Source organism: Alosa sapidissima, chromosome 14, assembly GCF_018492685.1.
Source record: "Alosa sapidissima isolate fAloSap1 chromosome 14, fAloSap1.pri, whole genome shotgun sequence".
Taxonomy (NCBI): Eukaryota; Metazoa; Chordata; class Actinopteri; order Clupeiformes; family Clupeidae; genus Alosa; species Alosa sapidissima.
Window position 1 is genome coordinate 35,550,173 of NC_055970.1, and position 17,450 is coordinate 35,567,622.

Here is a 17,450-nt window from a genome sequence, read left to right on the forward strand (position 1 = left end):
GGCAGGGTCTCAAATTCAAAAAAGGGCACATGGAACAAGATTTGTTAACAATACAGTTAAGATCAAAATGAGAATACCCCTGGCAAATATTGATTTAATGTTGATTTTCTCTTTTTCAATATGCTTGTTCTGACTGAACATGACACTGTCATTGACGGATTGAGGTCTGGAGTCTGGCTGGGCCACTCTAAAATATTGCTATTGTTCTCTATCAACAATTTCTTGCCTTGTTTGGCAAGTTTGTTTTGGATCATTGTGTGGTTTAATGGTCCAATGCCGTCTATTGGGGGAGGTCTCTCGGCACACTGCCTGATCTTTTCCTCCAGAATCTTAATTTAGCCCCTTGATTTAGTGTTACCATTTACTTTGATAAGGTCACCAGGTCATCCTGGTTGAAAAGCCAGTCCAGACCTCAATCTTTCAAAAAAAGTGAGGACAGGGCCAGAGTGATGGCAAACAATCATTCCTGCCTCAAAATCCGGATTTCTGTTAAAAATCAGATAAATATAAATGATAAATATAAATATTGGAAATGAGGTCCTATGTCCAAAATTCCGAACTACCCCTTTAAATTAAGTCAAAATCGATTTTTAAAATCTTAATAAAAGAATAATATAACACTTAATCTTTTATTTTTTGCAGTGCGTGAACAATTCTTTCTCAATCTGATTGAAATCATTCTGATTAGAGATTCCAAATGAACGCTAAATAAAATGATCAGTGTTCACGTTTACATGTCCAGAGCCATATAAGAAATTTTCTGTTTACCCATATCGTGTCAAACACCTGCTTGAATAACTTGTTACGAGATGTACAACGACTGAGTCATTCAACAAGCTTTCTCAAGTCTACAGACTTCTGTTTGTTCATATTCGCCTCAATTTTGTCTAGCTTGGAAACTCATTTGTTTACGTCACTGTGCTTTACCCACATATGGCACATGCACAGAAAGAAGAAATGTATTTCAACATTTAGATTATAAAAAGAAGTACATCACCTCTCTCAATCCGATTGAAAAGTTAATAGGATCCGGACAAATCTGATCAGTTGAGGTGGTTACATGAGGCATTTTAATAAGTTTGGGCTATCAATATGATTACACTGCAAAAAATTAAATCTAACCAAAAAAATGCTTAACACACTGTCAGCCATATTTGCCAGTTTAAAAAAAGTCAAACTCTTATTAAATTAAGTCAAATGATTTTACGAGAAAGTAAAAGTTAGGTAAATCTCTTTATACTAAAAACAATACCAAGTAGATTTTTTGATATACAGTATATATATATAGTGGTGTGCATAAGTTTAGGCACCCATGATAAAGTTGACTAAAAAGAAGAATAAAAAAAAATCATCTTTTGGAAATTGATCCAAATGCACCACTTTATGTGAATAAATAATGTATCGGAAATAAATAAATGTTCATTAAAATACAAGGTGCATAATTATAGTTACATTTTAGTACCATATTTTCTGGATTATAAGTCACATTTTTTTTCATAGTTTGGCTGGTCCTGCGACTTATAGTCAGGTGCGACTTATATATGAAAAAATATATAATTGAACATGTTTTTAAATGTTAATTTATATTAACTGACATGAACCCTACATGAAACATTACGTATACAGCCGCGATAGAGCGCTCTCAAATGCTCAAGTTCTGTGCACTATCAGTCAGAGATTAGTGCTTGCACTATGCCTGAAACACACGTGCATACCTAAATCCTCAAATTATGGTCGGGATTCTATTTATAGCCGGGCCTCAGATTCGGACAAATAATGGCCAGTACTAATTTTGTTTTGATTTAACTCATAAAAGACCTCTTAATATTTTATATTAAGGTTTAATATTGTTGCCAATGAAAAGTCATTGTCCTACACTATGAGTCTCCAACACGTCGCTCTCAAGCTACCAGTCACTTGCCGCCCCCTTCTGAGCTTGCCAGAGGCTGAAGCAGTAACCTACATTTAAACACAATTGTTGCTGCCAGGCATCAGCCTACAAATTCTATAAAAAAGTAAATCATGCATAATTAAAAAAATAACTCAATTTAGGCTATCGTAGACCTCTTTGGCTATACGGAATAAGATTTCCAATACTGCACAGCACACGTTCCATGAATGAATGAAAGCGCAATCTCGCAATAAGCGGATGGAAATCCCGACACTCTTTCAACTACATGAAACTTAATAGCGAACCATCTAACACCCCACAGATTTCAGTGGTCATCAGTCCCGATATTAAGCAATATAATCAAACAGTCCAAACGTAAATTTAATCCCAAATTGAACATCTTCTGATTTTGATAGCCTACCGGTATGCCGCTCCAAACGAAAAATAGGCCTATGTCTCACAATAAAATATTGTGTTAAAATATAACAATAACATATTCTTGAATTTCCCCTTGGGGATCAATAAAGTATCTATCTATCTATTAGGGGTGTAACGGTTCATGTATTCGTATTGAACCGAAACGGTACGGGCGTCACGGTTCAGTGCATGAATTTACACGGAGAATACACGGTATAAAACTTGTGTGCGCATTAATTAATGCCATGCGCAATTACTGTTAAGTAGCGAGAGTTACGGGAGTTCTTTAGCGATACCTAACGCTAATCTGTAGCCTCGCCTTAGCTCTGAAGCTCTGATTGGCGCCTATGTTTTTTTTTTCAGGTCGTCGGTCGAGTCCATCAGTCATTAGCAGCACTAAGGTTAGACCCACAAGAGGTAGAGGATCCGCTGGTCTCTTTAATATCGCAAGTTTGAGAACTTCAGGTACAGTAATGTTAGTACAGGCGAAAAGGTGGTGGATAAGATGAAACTGTGTGTCGGCGTGGTTAGGTATGTGAGTGGAAAAAATGCTACACATATTCGAAGCCATCACCCAGATGATGTAGGCTACCAATCACTGAAACGAGGGGAAAAAACTTCCCCTGCGCTTCAGCAGCCTTTGGATACACATACAAATAGGGCCAAAACCTATGGCTTAAATTAAATGATTTCGTAATGACAGAAAGCTATGTAAATCGCGTGGTAATTACCTTTATGTTGGGGTAACTTGTAACTTCTCACATGAGGAGCTGGTAGTGTTAGGTGCATAGACAGTAAAATAAAGTAACGCTAACCAGGCTAATAAATAAACCATGCTACGGTGAGTTAACGCCAAAGGGCAAAGTCACGTGACTTCTAGTTGTAGTCTGTTTATGAAATGAAAGGAGCAATTTCATTTTTTTGAAAAAGGCAAAATAGTGATTTTCACAGTTAGTAGGCTAGATTATTACTTTACACACAATAAAAAGAATATTGAGGCAAATTGTAGACCCTTCCACATACAACTAAACACATGCAGATGTTGAAGGTCTTGCTTAAGTGGATTTTTAAAAATCATTTTTCTATGTAATTTGCACTTTCAGAAATAAGAGATGCTGTAGGCCTATTTTCAGTTTTATAGCTGATTATCTTATTTTGTTTACAAGTTACAGATGGAGTCTGGGTACTTATTGTACTGTTTAGCCTACATCTTACACACTTCAGGCTGTTGCAGATAGCTCAGGGAAGAGACTGTATGACACTAGGTGGTACAGCCTGAGACATGTACAAAAAAAAATGCTTTCTGCATTTTTGTTTTGCTTTTCCCTCCATTGTACTGAACTTGTACCGAGCCGTGATGTCCGAACCGAGGTATGAACCGAACCGTGACTTCTGTGTACCGTTACACCCCTACTATCTATCTATCTATAATGCACCACATAAGAAATAAAGGCCTAGCTGCCTCGAATACAAGCCTGCCCCAAATAAAGGTGCTGTGCTTTGCGCAGTCTAAATAAAAGACCCCAGGCATCATTTGAGGATTTACGATAGTCTGTCTCCATTCCTCACCCGTTATATAGACATGCATGAAAACATTTGAAAACAAAACTCACTGCCATACTGTATGTGACCCTGCCCAAGTATAACATCATATATGTGACCCTGCCCATGAGAACCCGGCTAAAGTCGCCAGATCTTATTTTGAGATAAAGAGCGTTAAGTAGTCCTAGTCATAAAAAATGACAAAAATATGGGATATTTTTTTATACTTGTAAATGATAGCTTAGATACTAATGTAGTATTTAAATGATCTTTTCTGACATGATGAATATTAAAATTAACACTTTAATTGATGTTACGATTACATTTTCCCCCGAGAATAACCGGAAGTTAGTTCCACAATATCAAATTTTCAATCGGCTGTGAGTTTAATGTTGGCGTAAAACACCCTATAATTTGGGTGTCATTCAGTTCAGGAACTTCTTTTTTCCCCCATTAGAAAGTTAATCCAGACCATAATATCAATGTGCATATCAATGCGCATCACCTAGCTCTGTTTTCAGTATGGCAGGAAAGTTTCGACTTAAGCCGGGTATGGATTTCTCAATGGATTGCTTCGTATCAAAACGGACATTTCAGGAGAACTGATTTTTTTTCTTGAAGATTAACTTGTTATGAGTCTAACCAACCTATTTAAGGACGTATCATGCATGCTACCTCTTGAAACAATTCGGTGTTTAGACATTGACTGACCGTATGCAGCGCCACTGCTTCCGTATATGCCAGGAAAGTTGCGACTTAAGCCGGATATGGATTTCTCAATGGATTGCTTCGTATCACAACGGACATTTCAGGAGAACTGATTTCTTTCTTGAAGATTATCTTGTTGTGAATCTAACCAACCTATTTTAAGGACATGTCATGCATGCTACCTCTTGAAACAATTCGGTGTTTGGACACTGTCTGTCTGACACAGTCTCACTGCTTACTTATTTTCAAATAGGAATTTCTCAAAAACCTAAAATTCAGAGCTCGGAATTCTCCAAATATTTGAATTGGCCTAACTCAATCAATATTAGGTATACCTTGAAAAATTTTCACATTTCACATTTTCTACTGTGTAGAATGATCTGATGTAAAAAAATACGCAACATAAAAAAACAACTTTAGCTGGGTTATCACAGGCAGGGTCACATATATGTAATATTTGATCGCTGTTTTGCTACAAATGATCTTTCATGTAATGAATGCGCACACTAGAAAGTGAAAGTAGGCCTACTATGCGCTCCGTGTCTGTATCTGTCTGTTCACGTCCGCAATCAATTATAACGTTCCTCAAATGGAGAACGATCCCTGTTCTCTCGCATTATAGGCTGTCATGCTTCTGTGTTTCCAAAATTCCTGACTGTTCCTAATCCCTAAACTTTTGTTTTCCTTTCCTGTCGATAGCGGTTGATGCAGAAGCACCTAGGCTCTCATTTGACTTAAGTGGTGACAAATCCTACTGAGAGAGAGAGAGAGAGGCCCCCGCAAAGTGGTCCTGTGTGTGTCTCTGCATGGGGCTACGTTCAATTGAAGTCAGAGTTGCTCCGTCCAGTCAATAGCCATTATTAGATTAACGTTATCAGACAGCGCTGTAAAATGTGTGCGGGAATTTCTCGCATTATGATGGCTAGAGTTGCCCTTGGGCGCTATCTTAACGATCTGAAACGCAAGGATCAAATGCAAAGTGTAAGTAACTTTGCGGGCGGATCTTGGGCGCTGTTGCTATTTTACTGGTGGGATAAATGACTGTTGCGCCCGACGCAAATCTAAAATGGGGTGGTCTTAAGTAGCTACATTACTCATGGGTGTGGTTTGGGCATAACATGCAATAAACCAGTCAGAGCGTCATCTCACATTCCCTTTAACAGGCGCGCTTGTTCCACAGCAGATTGCTATTATGATGGCGGATTTGCCAGGCACAGCCAGGAGCGGTTCACAGCACTATAAGGACTGTTCCGTTGGGAACAGTTTGCTATTGATTTTTCTTCTTGACAAAATGTAATAAAGAAATGTCACAAAAGACATAGTTTCCGATGTTTTGGGATCACTCTCACTAAATCATAAGGTTATGAATGCATGGTGATATTTTTGCAATGTAATCTAACATTACCTCACTATAGATGATGCACCCCTTCTGTCAGATCAGCTCTCCTCTCATGCTGCTGCTGGGGAATTTGGGTTAAATGGCATCGGCATGCAGTTCAGCATCACGTCTCCTTAAGTCCTCTAATATTTCCTCATTTATGTCATCAACACATCCGTGATTTGTGGAAATGTGTATGTTATATTTATGCCTATTTTTTCACATCTTAATGGACACCACCATGATTTCCCTCATGTGGTAGGCTAATATTTTTCCTTGGAATTATGTTTGGTTTGCAGAAATGGGAACAACTGTGTCCGTATAGATGAGAGGAGCAAAACTTTGTCGCTAGATTTAGCAACTTTTGCCCATCTCTGGCAACTGAAAAGCTTATCTAGAAAAATGACAACAAATCTGGCGACTTTTTCATGTGTCTGGTTAATTTTTTTTTCTCTTTGCGTTATCCTTCGGTTTACCCAGGCTGACTGCAGCAGCACAAAGTGTGAGAAAAAAAACTTCTTGGAACGATGGCAAACTTTGTTTAGTTGTTGAAACGTCAGAAAATCTCCCCTCTCATGCCTGTTTCATTAGTGAATTGCATCGCAAATTTGCCCAAAGCGTTGCCCCATGATTATAAAAGGAATGACTCCTTAGGTCTCAAGATCTCACAAACCTAGTCAGTGTTTGTCCCCAGTACATATCTTTTCTCAGTTTTTTTTTATCTTCGTTTTTTGGGGGCCAAGCAGCGAAGCTGCGAAGGCACCCATTGTGTTTCTATGTTTTCTTCCCTATTATTATAACGCTTCTGTCACTGAAGTCAATGGCAGCCCATAGAACCGTCTGGTAAAAAGTTATGAAATTTGGCACAGTAATTAGGCACAGTCCCATGATTAATTTCACCAAGTGTCAAGTTGGCACCTCGAGCGCTCTAGTGCCACCAACAGGCCAAAGTTGGACGTGCGTTCACGCACGTAACTTCTGACCCGTTGGCCCGATTTTTAAAAATGAGGTATCTTTGGAATCCTTGGACCAAGCAGAGTTCAACGCACCCTATGACATCAATTTCCGCCATGATGGATTTTAGTGAAAGTGAAACTAATTTTTCACAGGTCACAAATTTTGTCCGATCGTCACCAAACTTGACACACATGATCTTCAGACCAAGCCTCACAAAAGTTGTGGTGTTTTGTCTCCGGAACGAAAACCGTTCACCCGTAATATCCAATCGAAATTTGCGGCAAAGCCGCCAAACAGGAAGTGAGCTCATATCTCAGCAACCCTTGCATGTATCAAAGCCAAACTTAGTGCCTGTACTCAGGACCCAATCAGGGGGACGCGCAAAAAATATGGTGACCTTTGACCTCTAGGGGGCGCTGCAATTAAGAAACATGCCTTTTGGCCTGTAGCTGCTGTTGTGTTTAGAATTAAAATGCACTAGTCATGTCTGGTAATACTGTTGGAGGTCCTTAAGCCGACCCACATCAACTTGTGATGTCATCGTAATTGATTCGGCCGCCATATTGGATTTAACAAAAAACAAAAAAGTTTTCGCAGGTCACAGATTTCAGCTGATCCTCACCAAAATTGGCAGAGACCATCTTCAGAGCATGCCTGATGAGTGCATTACTTTCTGGAACAATTGACAGAAGCATTGGCCTGTAACAGCCAATCGAAATTTGCGGCGAAGCAGATGCAGCAATGAATAGGTTGGAAATGATTGCTTTTCAGCCACCTGATGCTCATTCTGGTGTAGGCTGCGGCAAAATACAGAAAGTAAAGTGTATCAATTAATATACAAGTATATTAAATCAAATATATTTAAATTAGGTTAAAGTTGCCTATATGAGTAGGAGAAAAGCAAACCGGAGTAAAGGAGAATTAAAGGGCAATCACCATTTTGTTTGGGGGGGGGGCACGACGTGATGTAATCAATATGCAAATTCGCGTGTGACGTCATCTAGCGTCATTTAGCGACTTTTGGAGCTGGCTTTAGCTACTTTCCATTTGAAATAGTTGCCAACACTGTGTGCAGCACATGCGGTTAAGGAAGCGCGTCTGCAGGTGTACTACGGCCGCACCTTACCATCAGGCAACTCAACAACGAGAAACAATTTCCTCTGTGTGTATTCACACCAAGTTGACCTAACTTTTCAACTCTACACAGTATCCCATTAACTGCATGACAGTAGACTATTTACAATATTTTCTGTAAAGTAGAGTTTGTAAACACGTTATCATAACTTAATGCACACACAATTTTTGTTTGAGCAGGAGAGAGAATAACAATGCATGGACGCAGCAACTACAGAAATTGTAGCCAAGGCTACTTGCTGCTTTCTTTTACTATCTACTGTATGGTTGGAAGGATGGAGGGAACAAAGCAAAGCTCGGAGTTATTTCAGATGGGCAACAATAAGGTAGGCTAACTTGTGGTGCTTGTCAAAACCTTAGCGCAGCTGGAATAATGCTTAGGCTGATGTTAAAGCGCACACAATGTTTAAAGCCATACAACGGAAAATTGGAACAAAACTAAAAGGTAACTTTAGCCTTTATAGGGCTGTATAAAGTTGTCCAAATGAATAGGTCGTAATTAGGCGTTGTTGTTGTAAAGACATTGCATGTAGATGTTGTACTATATAGGCTACTTTTTAGGTGACCAATGCACAAACAAAACTGGGAAACAGACAAATATTATCAAGGCTGAATGTTTCCGTGTGTGCACGGGGGTGTCTGTAGATCTGTGCGCATAGCATTCATTCCTGCAGGCCTGTGGCCATGCATGCACCCTTAAAATAGCATCTGAATTTGCGCCACTGACTTTAGACCAGGATGTTCCTGGTCTGTGGCGGAATTGTTTTCTGCAAAATATCAACAGGGAACGTGGGCGCAATTGCATTCCCTAATTTAAACGTGTGCCTGTGGAAGGAAAATTCCAATATGCGCTGAATGCAAAATAGGAAACACAAAAGCGGCAGTATACAAAGTCAATTGCGCTTGAGTGGATGATATGGCCCCTTATGTGTGATTTTGGGAACTCTATGATGAATAGAACTGAAATAGATGATGATCGAAAACTCATGAAAATGCAGTTCTCTACACTTTATCGGGACATTTTATCATAACTCGGCTTTTGATGGTTGCCGCTTTGGGTCGAATCAGTGACGCATGCACGTCAGGTCAAAACCAGGCCATTTATTTTCGTGGGTTTATCACTAGGTGGCAGTCTCGCTAGGTCAATTCCCAGAAACTTTACAGGCAACACGTCTTTCATAAAAGATGCTATATCTCCATTTCGAGAAAAAAACAGGGATTTTGATGAAAACTAGCCACTGTTTAGCTTGGGATTTTCAGGAACAGAGTCATGTAGAAATAAACGGTTTGTACCCACTGAGAGCTTAAAGTCTCACCTTTCAAGTGAGCCACAGTATGTGTCCATAGCCTTAACATAGAATGCTGTGACTCTACAATCGTCAACAGTGATCTACATTGCTGGCACTCTGGGCCAAATCTTCTGAAAACAGCATGGCATTCAAAGTGTTAAGGCATTAAGATCAATTTTCAAAATATTATTTTTTTATTCCTCTTTTTAGTCAACTTTAGCATGGGTACCTAAACGTATGCACATGACTGTATATATAAGAACACATACGATTAATAACCCTTGGTTAGATAAGCAGTTTTTGCAGTGTAAAAACAGAATTTTAGGGTCCATGTTTACGGAGGTGTTGCCATATTCATTTTGGATGGTTTGGTTAAACTCAAACGCAACTTGTTATTTGATGCTAAAATTATCATTATTATTTTATTATTGTCCGTTTTATCAGTATTGACAGTGTTACAGTGAACTGTTACAGAGAGTAAATTAAACTTACTTTTATAGGGGAGATATGAAAATGTTCAAAGAAGCTGAGGCCTGAACTGTCTGTTCTAGATGTCTCCATCAACTGCTCCTGCAGTGTGTCTAAATCCTTCACAATGAGCTGTGGTTGAAAATACAAATACATTTTAGGCAAATCATGCAAACACAGTATACAAACATCCACATACGGGAGTCATACCTACCTGCTTTTTACTGAATTGGCTGTCAACAGAGGGAGTAAACAGAGAGATGAGTGCTCCTAAGAAACCCTGATCAAGCCTCACTGCCATCTCCTGTACAAGTGCCATGAAGTACCTGCAATTATTGATGTAAATTATATTTATTTATTCAGCTTTTATTGTATAAGTGAGTGAGTGTATGAGAGAGAGATAGAGAGAGGTCATGGAATGACAAGAAGACTCACTTGAACTGCATGACTTGGCTGTGCTCATTAAATCTGATGATAACGCTGGCATCAATGAATGCTTTTGGCTCTAGGGCAAATCAAAGAAAACACAAAGGAATAAGTGAATATTCCACTCTGCAGGTGCAAATAATCAAAATTCATTTAAAAGTTACATTTTTTACCATTGTTCATTTCAAAAAGTGAAACCATCATATTTTCTTAATTCATTATACATAAAATGAAATATGTAAAGCCTTTTTTGGTTTTGGTCTTGATGATTAGGACTTAACAGTTCATGGAAATCAAAATCCAGTATCTTAAAAAATTGAAATGAAGAGCTTATAATGTCAACATTCTGAAAAGTGATTAACTAACCTGACTAATCTGAAAAACTAAATGTATGCACTCAATACTTCTTTTGCATGAATGACTGCATCAATGCAATGTGGCATGGAGGCAATATGTCTGTGCCACTGCTGAGGTATTATGGAAGCCCATGTTGCTTTAATAGTGGCCTTAAGTTCATCTGTATTCTTGAATCTGGTGTCTCATTTTTTTCTTGACAATACCCCATTCAAGTCAGGCGAGTTGGCTGGCCAATCAAGCACAGTAATACCATGGTCAGCCAACCAGTTACTAGTCCTGCTGGAAAAGGAAATCCGCGTCTCCATGAAGCTTGTCAGCAGACAGAAGCATGAAGTGCTAAAATCTCCTGGCAGACGGCTGCATTGACTCTATAAATCTCAGTGGCCCAACACCAGCAGATGACATGGCACCGCAAATATTCACTGACTGTGGAAACTTCACATGGACTTCAAGAAATGTGGATGCTGTGCCTCTTCACTCTTTCTCCAGATTCTTGGGACCTTGATTTCCAAATTAAATGCAACATTTATTTTCATGTGAAAATAGGACTGTGGACCACTAAGCAACAGTCCAGTTGTTTTTCTCCTTAGCCAAGATAAGACGCTTCTAATGTTATCTCTGATTAAAGAGTGGCTTGATGCTAGGAATGTCAAACTTGTAGCCCATTTCCTGGACACATCTGTGAATGGCTCTTGATGCTCCAGACTCAGTCCACTCCTTGCGAACAGAGCTGTCGCAACTGGGCAGGCGGGGCAATTCTATGAGAGGAAACTGCAATGACACTGTTGTCGGCACCCTCCCCCCTAATGAGGCCCCAGCCTGGCAAAAGGTTTGTTATTTCAGAGCGCAATATATTTCATGAAGCTCAATAATAATAAGGAACCAGGATACCAGCAAGGAACTTCTCAAAAGCAAAGGAAAACTACTCAAGAACACCAATTTCGGAATGAACGACCAATACCCACGGGAAATAAACAAACGAAGGAAAGCTCTCTACCCCATACTAAAGGAACAACGGAAAAACAATATACGTACAGTCTTGGCAGTTGACAAACTATACATAAACTGACAATTATTCAGAATTTTTTTGCCTGATCAGGCAACTTTTTAAAACTGATCATTTTCGCCTATACAAGCTCCTCACGTTCCTCTCCATCTTCAGCTAACTCCATAGACAATAAAATAAACGATCTAGCTGCTTCAGGTTTTGCGGCCTCCGCTACATGACATCAGCCCCCACAAAGGAAATAGGTAAACACAATGAGTTAATTGGGTTAATATTTCGTAACGTGTTATGTATTTGTGTTATGTACATGTGTTATGTACTGTCTGTATTTTACTTTACTTTACTGGCTAACTCCCTCCTTTTTCAGTCTATGCTCCCTGCTCTGGCTTCGTTCATTCTTCTAATTCCTTGAGTTTTCTGGTAGACGCTCTATTCGTTTCAGTCTCTCGCGCTGGTTTCACTGCAAACTGTGCGCAGCCAATGGGCGTATGAAACGGCATCACAGAGCATTACGGCACAGTGGTCATGGGAAATGTAGGAAGTACTGCCAGGGGGGGATATATGACTGAGAACAGAGCATATGTATGTATGTATCATGCACGTAATGCCTCATGCATCACTGGCCAAACTGGCTGGTAAGTTTTTATTAACACACAACAATACATTTTAACCCGCATTTGGCGGGTTGGCGGGTGCTAATTTATAACCCTGACTAGCAAGGAGTTAACCTCAACTCGTTTGTTCTCAGACAAATATGCCAGTGATTTTAAACCTTCATTATGTCCTCAGCTGTAGCAACATTGACTCTGCAGCTTCTGTCTTTACTCACCCATTGACTGAGGTTGGGTGAAGTTTGGAGAACATCAAGCAATTTATATCATGTGGACAGCATCCAAGCATCCATGGCTCACAGCTTTCTCCAGCTGATCTTCCTCTTCACAACATGATGCAAGTTTATTCATTGTCCTTTTTTGTCTCAGACATTGCTGTGGATCATTCTTTCTCTTGTTGCTTGCATACAAGACTGTGCTTTACCCTACCCATGCTTTCTAACTGGCATCAAGACCAAACTCTTCCACTCTGTCCAACAATATCCCTGTGCTGCAGTGAGTCTTTTGTATGTTTAACTGCTTGTTGTGGATTCCACTTCTTCCCTGTTTTCACTGTTGTTTTCACTGTTGGGGCGGGGTTCTTGACGAATAGATCCCTCCACTACGATTCATCGACTGACTGGTCTTACCAAATTTAGATTTCTTCACCAAGCTAGTCTTCGCACACTCCAATATTCGTCTGACATACAGCGGCCTAGTATTATCCCAGGTAGGTCGAGACAGGCAAGGGCGGGGGGAGGTGAGGGGGGATTTCTCTTTTAACCGCTTCAGTGATATCAAAGTAAACTGTTTCTCTCAGGGTTGTACACTGTCTATGTGAAGCCATTAACATCATCTACAATTGATTGTGGTCACTTTGAACCCAAGACTGCCTTTTAGCGATGAATTATTCATTGATTAATAGGGAGGTTTATACAGGACACCATATAAGATAAAACCAACACTGTTTACGCTACATGTTTGCAAAATAAAACAAATATTCACTAGGAAGAAGTGTTTGTTCTTCTGTAAAGGGTTTACCTGAGTCCAGTGCCAACGACTTCGGTGGTGGCACAGGATGGAAGACTACAGGGAAAATGGCACCAGGGAGCTGGTTATCCACCTGCAACCATAACAGTCCTTTGTAATTATTTTACCATCATATAATTAATTATACAACTTCCAGCTGTTTTAGCAATAGTGGCTTAGTATGGGTGTCACTTTACTTCAATTTAATGTTCGATTATTAAGTCATGGTTCGATTTGATTCTTGTTTTTTTTTTTTTTTTTTAATTGTGTTATTACTATTGCATACCTGGCTTGAGTTCCTACCGTGAGCTACTTAACAGAACATATATATTATTTTATTATAGATGTGAACATACTGAAACTAGAAATGTAATGCTGGAGGAATTACAGTAGTGGATGGAAAGCTGCTGGCTTAATGTTGGTTCACTTAATCTTTGGGTTCATACAAACCCTTGTACCAAAAAAACCTTGTGTGTCAAGGCGTTCTTAAGATATAACACTCAAGGTGTTTTTGACCTTGCCATTTGACCTCCAACATCAATTCACTTCATCTTTGAGCCCATACAAACACTCATACCAAATTTCAGGCATGTATGTCAAGGCATTCTTGAGATATCGCGCTCAGAATATTCATGGACTTGACCTTTGACCTCCAACTCACTTCATCTTTGAGTCCATACAAACACTTGTACCAAATTTGAAGCATATGCGTCAAGCCGTTCTGGAGATATAATGCGCAAAGCATGAGATATGGGAATTGCACTGGGAGCTTAACGAGCACAGCTGGCTTTAGGCCATTATGACATCACAGCCTCCATTCAAGTCTATGGGGGGAAAATGAGCTTTTTAACCTTTTTAATCCCCTATTTCTCAAAAAATCTAAACTTTGAAAAAAGATTTTGTCCAACTCCAGACCTACACAACAGTTATTTCAACATGTCTGTACGTTAAGCGGTTAGAGTCGTATTCATTCTTGAAAATGTAAAAAGAAAAGGTTATAAGAAGAAGAAGCCAGGAGATTTCAAGATAGTGGATTCCATCCACTATAATTAAATAAAGAATGATCTGATTTAGCTCCTTCCGAAGAGGCACAAGGTAAGTGTTTAGTGAATATTTATTGCAATGTTAATGTGTTTTATGCCTTAAAGTACACTTGGACTGTACCCAGAAATTCTTATCACTTTCTACGTTGAGTAAGTTTGTGTTAATATGAATGAATGAACCATAAAATATTCCCCACACCAGTGATTTCAGAGAAGCAGGATAGGAGTTTGAGCTCAGTTGATGTGTCTCCAATATCTACAGTGGCCATGGTGTCTTATAACTGGAAGCAAATAGGACACATCCAAAAGCCTTGGACACACTCTAGGTAGAATGCATTTGCCGGATGTTACGTCAGACAAGTCTGTCAAGGCTTGTCAACCATTCTCCTGGAGGAAAGTTCACAAAACATTTCTTCTCAACTTTCTTTCGTATGTTGTCTCATAAGGCTCTCCAAAACCGCAAACAAATGTAACCCTCATGAAGGATGCTCTATGCTTTTGTAGATTGCCGGGCAGCAGGGATAATCAGAGGCGCTATGCACTGATGCTTTTGCTGCCGCAACATCAATACAGTGGATGGCACTCCTTCTCTGAAACATGGACACAATGGCCTTCATTGTGTGCTCTACATAATGATGTGTGTTAAATGGCAAGTGACCACTGCCCGTGGACTTATTTTTGACCCAATGTGTTTCTATCTTTTCTTATTATTATTACACATCTTTCCTCTGCCATTGGAGTCTATAGCAGTGTGGAAAAGACCGGGCGTTCTTTTTTTTCTGTCTCACCTCCGTGTTCTCCCAGGTCTACTACGCACCTCCCTGAACTATGAAACACCGTTCATTTATTCATTCATTCATTCATTCATTCACTGATATCCGCAAATAGCGCGCTGGTCGCGTCTCCCCTTCGCATACATACACACACGCACACACACAATGTTACTGATTAAAACTTCTGTGTTCCATCTCCCCGTTTGCTACAATGTAGGATCCCATTGCTGTTCTGTAACATACAGTACATACTCACTTACTGATACCGACACTTTCTTTCACTGTTGCGTTTCTCCCGCCGTCTTCCACATTCGTGATGGTCAAACAAGAGTGCACTATGCGCCAGTACTATTTAAAGGACTGTTTGGGTCATGGGAAATGGTGTGGGGGAGATCAAGTATTCTGTTTTTCGTGTGTATGTGTATAAGTATGTGTTGTCATCCGTTATCTAATTCTGTGTTGCCTGCATTGCTATAGAAAACAAACTGTTGTAGATGGGGAAATGTTATGGGGAGCCATTGGTGCCAAAATCACTTAATTGATTTGCCAGAAAATTAAGATGTGTTACCTATAGTTGATTTTCTCCCAAATGTTGCATTATGGGTGAGAGTACCTATATGAAGCAGTCAGTTTGTGATATGAGGAGAGAAAGTAACAGCTGTTTGTGAGGCTGTGGTGGTATGTTACCGTGTTGTGGAAAGTACTGGACTAAACTGCTGTCTTACTTATTTTGTTTGTTAATATTTTACCTCGTGGGAAATAAAAACCCCTTTCCAACATCAGTTGCTACTGTGACCTGTCCTTCCATCCTGCTCGAACACTTCCAACCCGTTTGCACAATCCCAAAACAGTGGTCTGCCCCGGGCAGTATCACAAGCAGCCCATAGAACGTTTTTGTGAAATTGGGCACACTGATTGGAAACAGTCCCATGATTCTTTTCACCAAGTTTTATAACGGCACCGCAAGTGCTCTAGCGCCAACAACTGGTCAAAGTTGGATGTGTGTTCATGGACGTCACTTTTGACTCACTAGGCTAATTTTCAAAGTTGAGGTACCGTTGGAATCAAAATATTAGATTTTCCGCCAAACATTAAAAAGCTTTCTTTGGACAAAAATGTTGTCCAATTTTCATCAAATTTGGCACAGACCATCTTCAGATCATGCCTTACCACCGCATTACTTCCTGGAGCCATTGACTAAAGCGTTTGCCCTATTAACAGCCAATTGAATTTGGCTGTGAAGCCACCAAACATGAAGTGAGCTAGTATCTCTGCAATGCTTTCATATCAAAACCAAACTTAGTAAATGGACTCATTACACCATTGTGAGGATGCACAAGACATTTGGTGACCTTTGACCTGGGAGCTGAAATTAGCCGCTCCGTCTGGCATGCTCTGTGTGTGTCTGAAGCGCTTTGTGTTGCACTCTGTGCATGAAAAATGCGCTATACAGTATAAATTAAATACTTAGATCCACACTTTTCAGTCATATACATCTGGGGCATTTTTTCGCTCCAGATATTCCATAATACCGTAAATAATGGGGGCAACAACCTATAAGCACTGATAGTTAGCTTGCTAGTTAGCACTGATAACAGAGTCTGACAACAATGTTACAAGTAAGAGTGGTACTACCTAGGTCCCTTCCTTTACTTTTGGACACCACTGTACCTGGAGAGAGTGAGGAAGTACAGCCCCTATTAATTTCAAGGGCCCATGTTAGGCTAGCTACCACAGACAAAAAAAGAGAGGGGGTTAGATTGAAAAGTTGAAAAATTGATCAAAATTACATCTCTATCTTGAACTTTGAAATCAATGGTAGAACCGATGATGCCTACACAACCGATTACTCCCACACAAACCAACCCCCCATACACTCACACCACCCTCCGCCCCACACACACACACCATTTCATCATTCCCCCACCCAAACACACAACATACACCCCCCCCCCCTCACACACACACAGGTACACCTCCCCACATACCCCATTACCCCCCCCCCCCCCACACACACACACCATTTCATCATCCCTCATTTCATCATCCCTCTCCCACCCAAACAACACACATATATACCTTTTTAATTACTACTTTTAATGTATTCTTTAAAGGTGCTCTAAGCCATGTTCACTTCTGATGACGTTCAAACAGAACAGAGATCTAGCTCGCTACTCCACCCCCCTCCCTCCATGCAATTAAAACTCTCCTAAACGAGCATCGTCGGTACTTGGCTGGAATAACTTGTTACGTTTTTGCGGTCCAGGCTGGACCAAGTTGTTTTTGTTGCCATTTTTGGAGCCTGGACTGTCCCCAGAGAACGCAGTTTTTTTACTCAGTGTATTCAGGGCACAGGTATCTAGCAGATGGTGAGGTGATGTTTGGTGTTTGTGCCAAAAAATGTTTTAGCTTAGAAACCGCGTCACGTCACTTAGAGCAACT

The 17,450-nt window shown here is 40.0% G+C and overlaps 1 protein-coding gene across 4 annotated transcripts in view; it reads right to left on the minus strand.

Moving 5' to 3' along the window:
• Window positions 1–17,450, minus strand: part of vps13c (vacuolar protein sorting 13 homolog C) — a 392,379-nt gene that overhangs the window by 77,250 nt on the left and 297,679 nt on the right. For all 4 annotated transcript variants that reach the window (XM_042061414.1, XM_042061415.1, XM_042061412.1 and 1 more), the window contains 4 exons: window positions 13,205–13,286; window positions 10,220–10,289; window positions 9,999–10,110; window positions 9,809–9,916 (listed from right to left, as the gene is read on the minus strand). In XM_042061414.1, coding sequence (XP_041917348.1) covers window positions 9,809–9,916; window positions 9,999–10,110; window positions 10,220–10,289; window positions 13,205–13,286 — 372 coding nt within the window. The remainder of the gene's footprint in view (window positions 1–9,808; window positions 9,917–9,998; window positions 10,111–10,219; window positions 10,290–13,204; window positions 13,287–17,450) is intronic.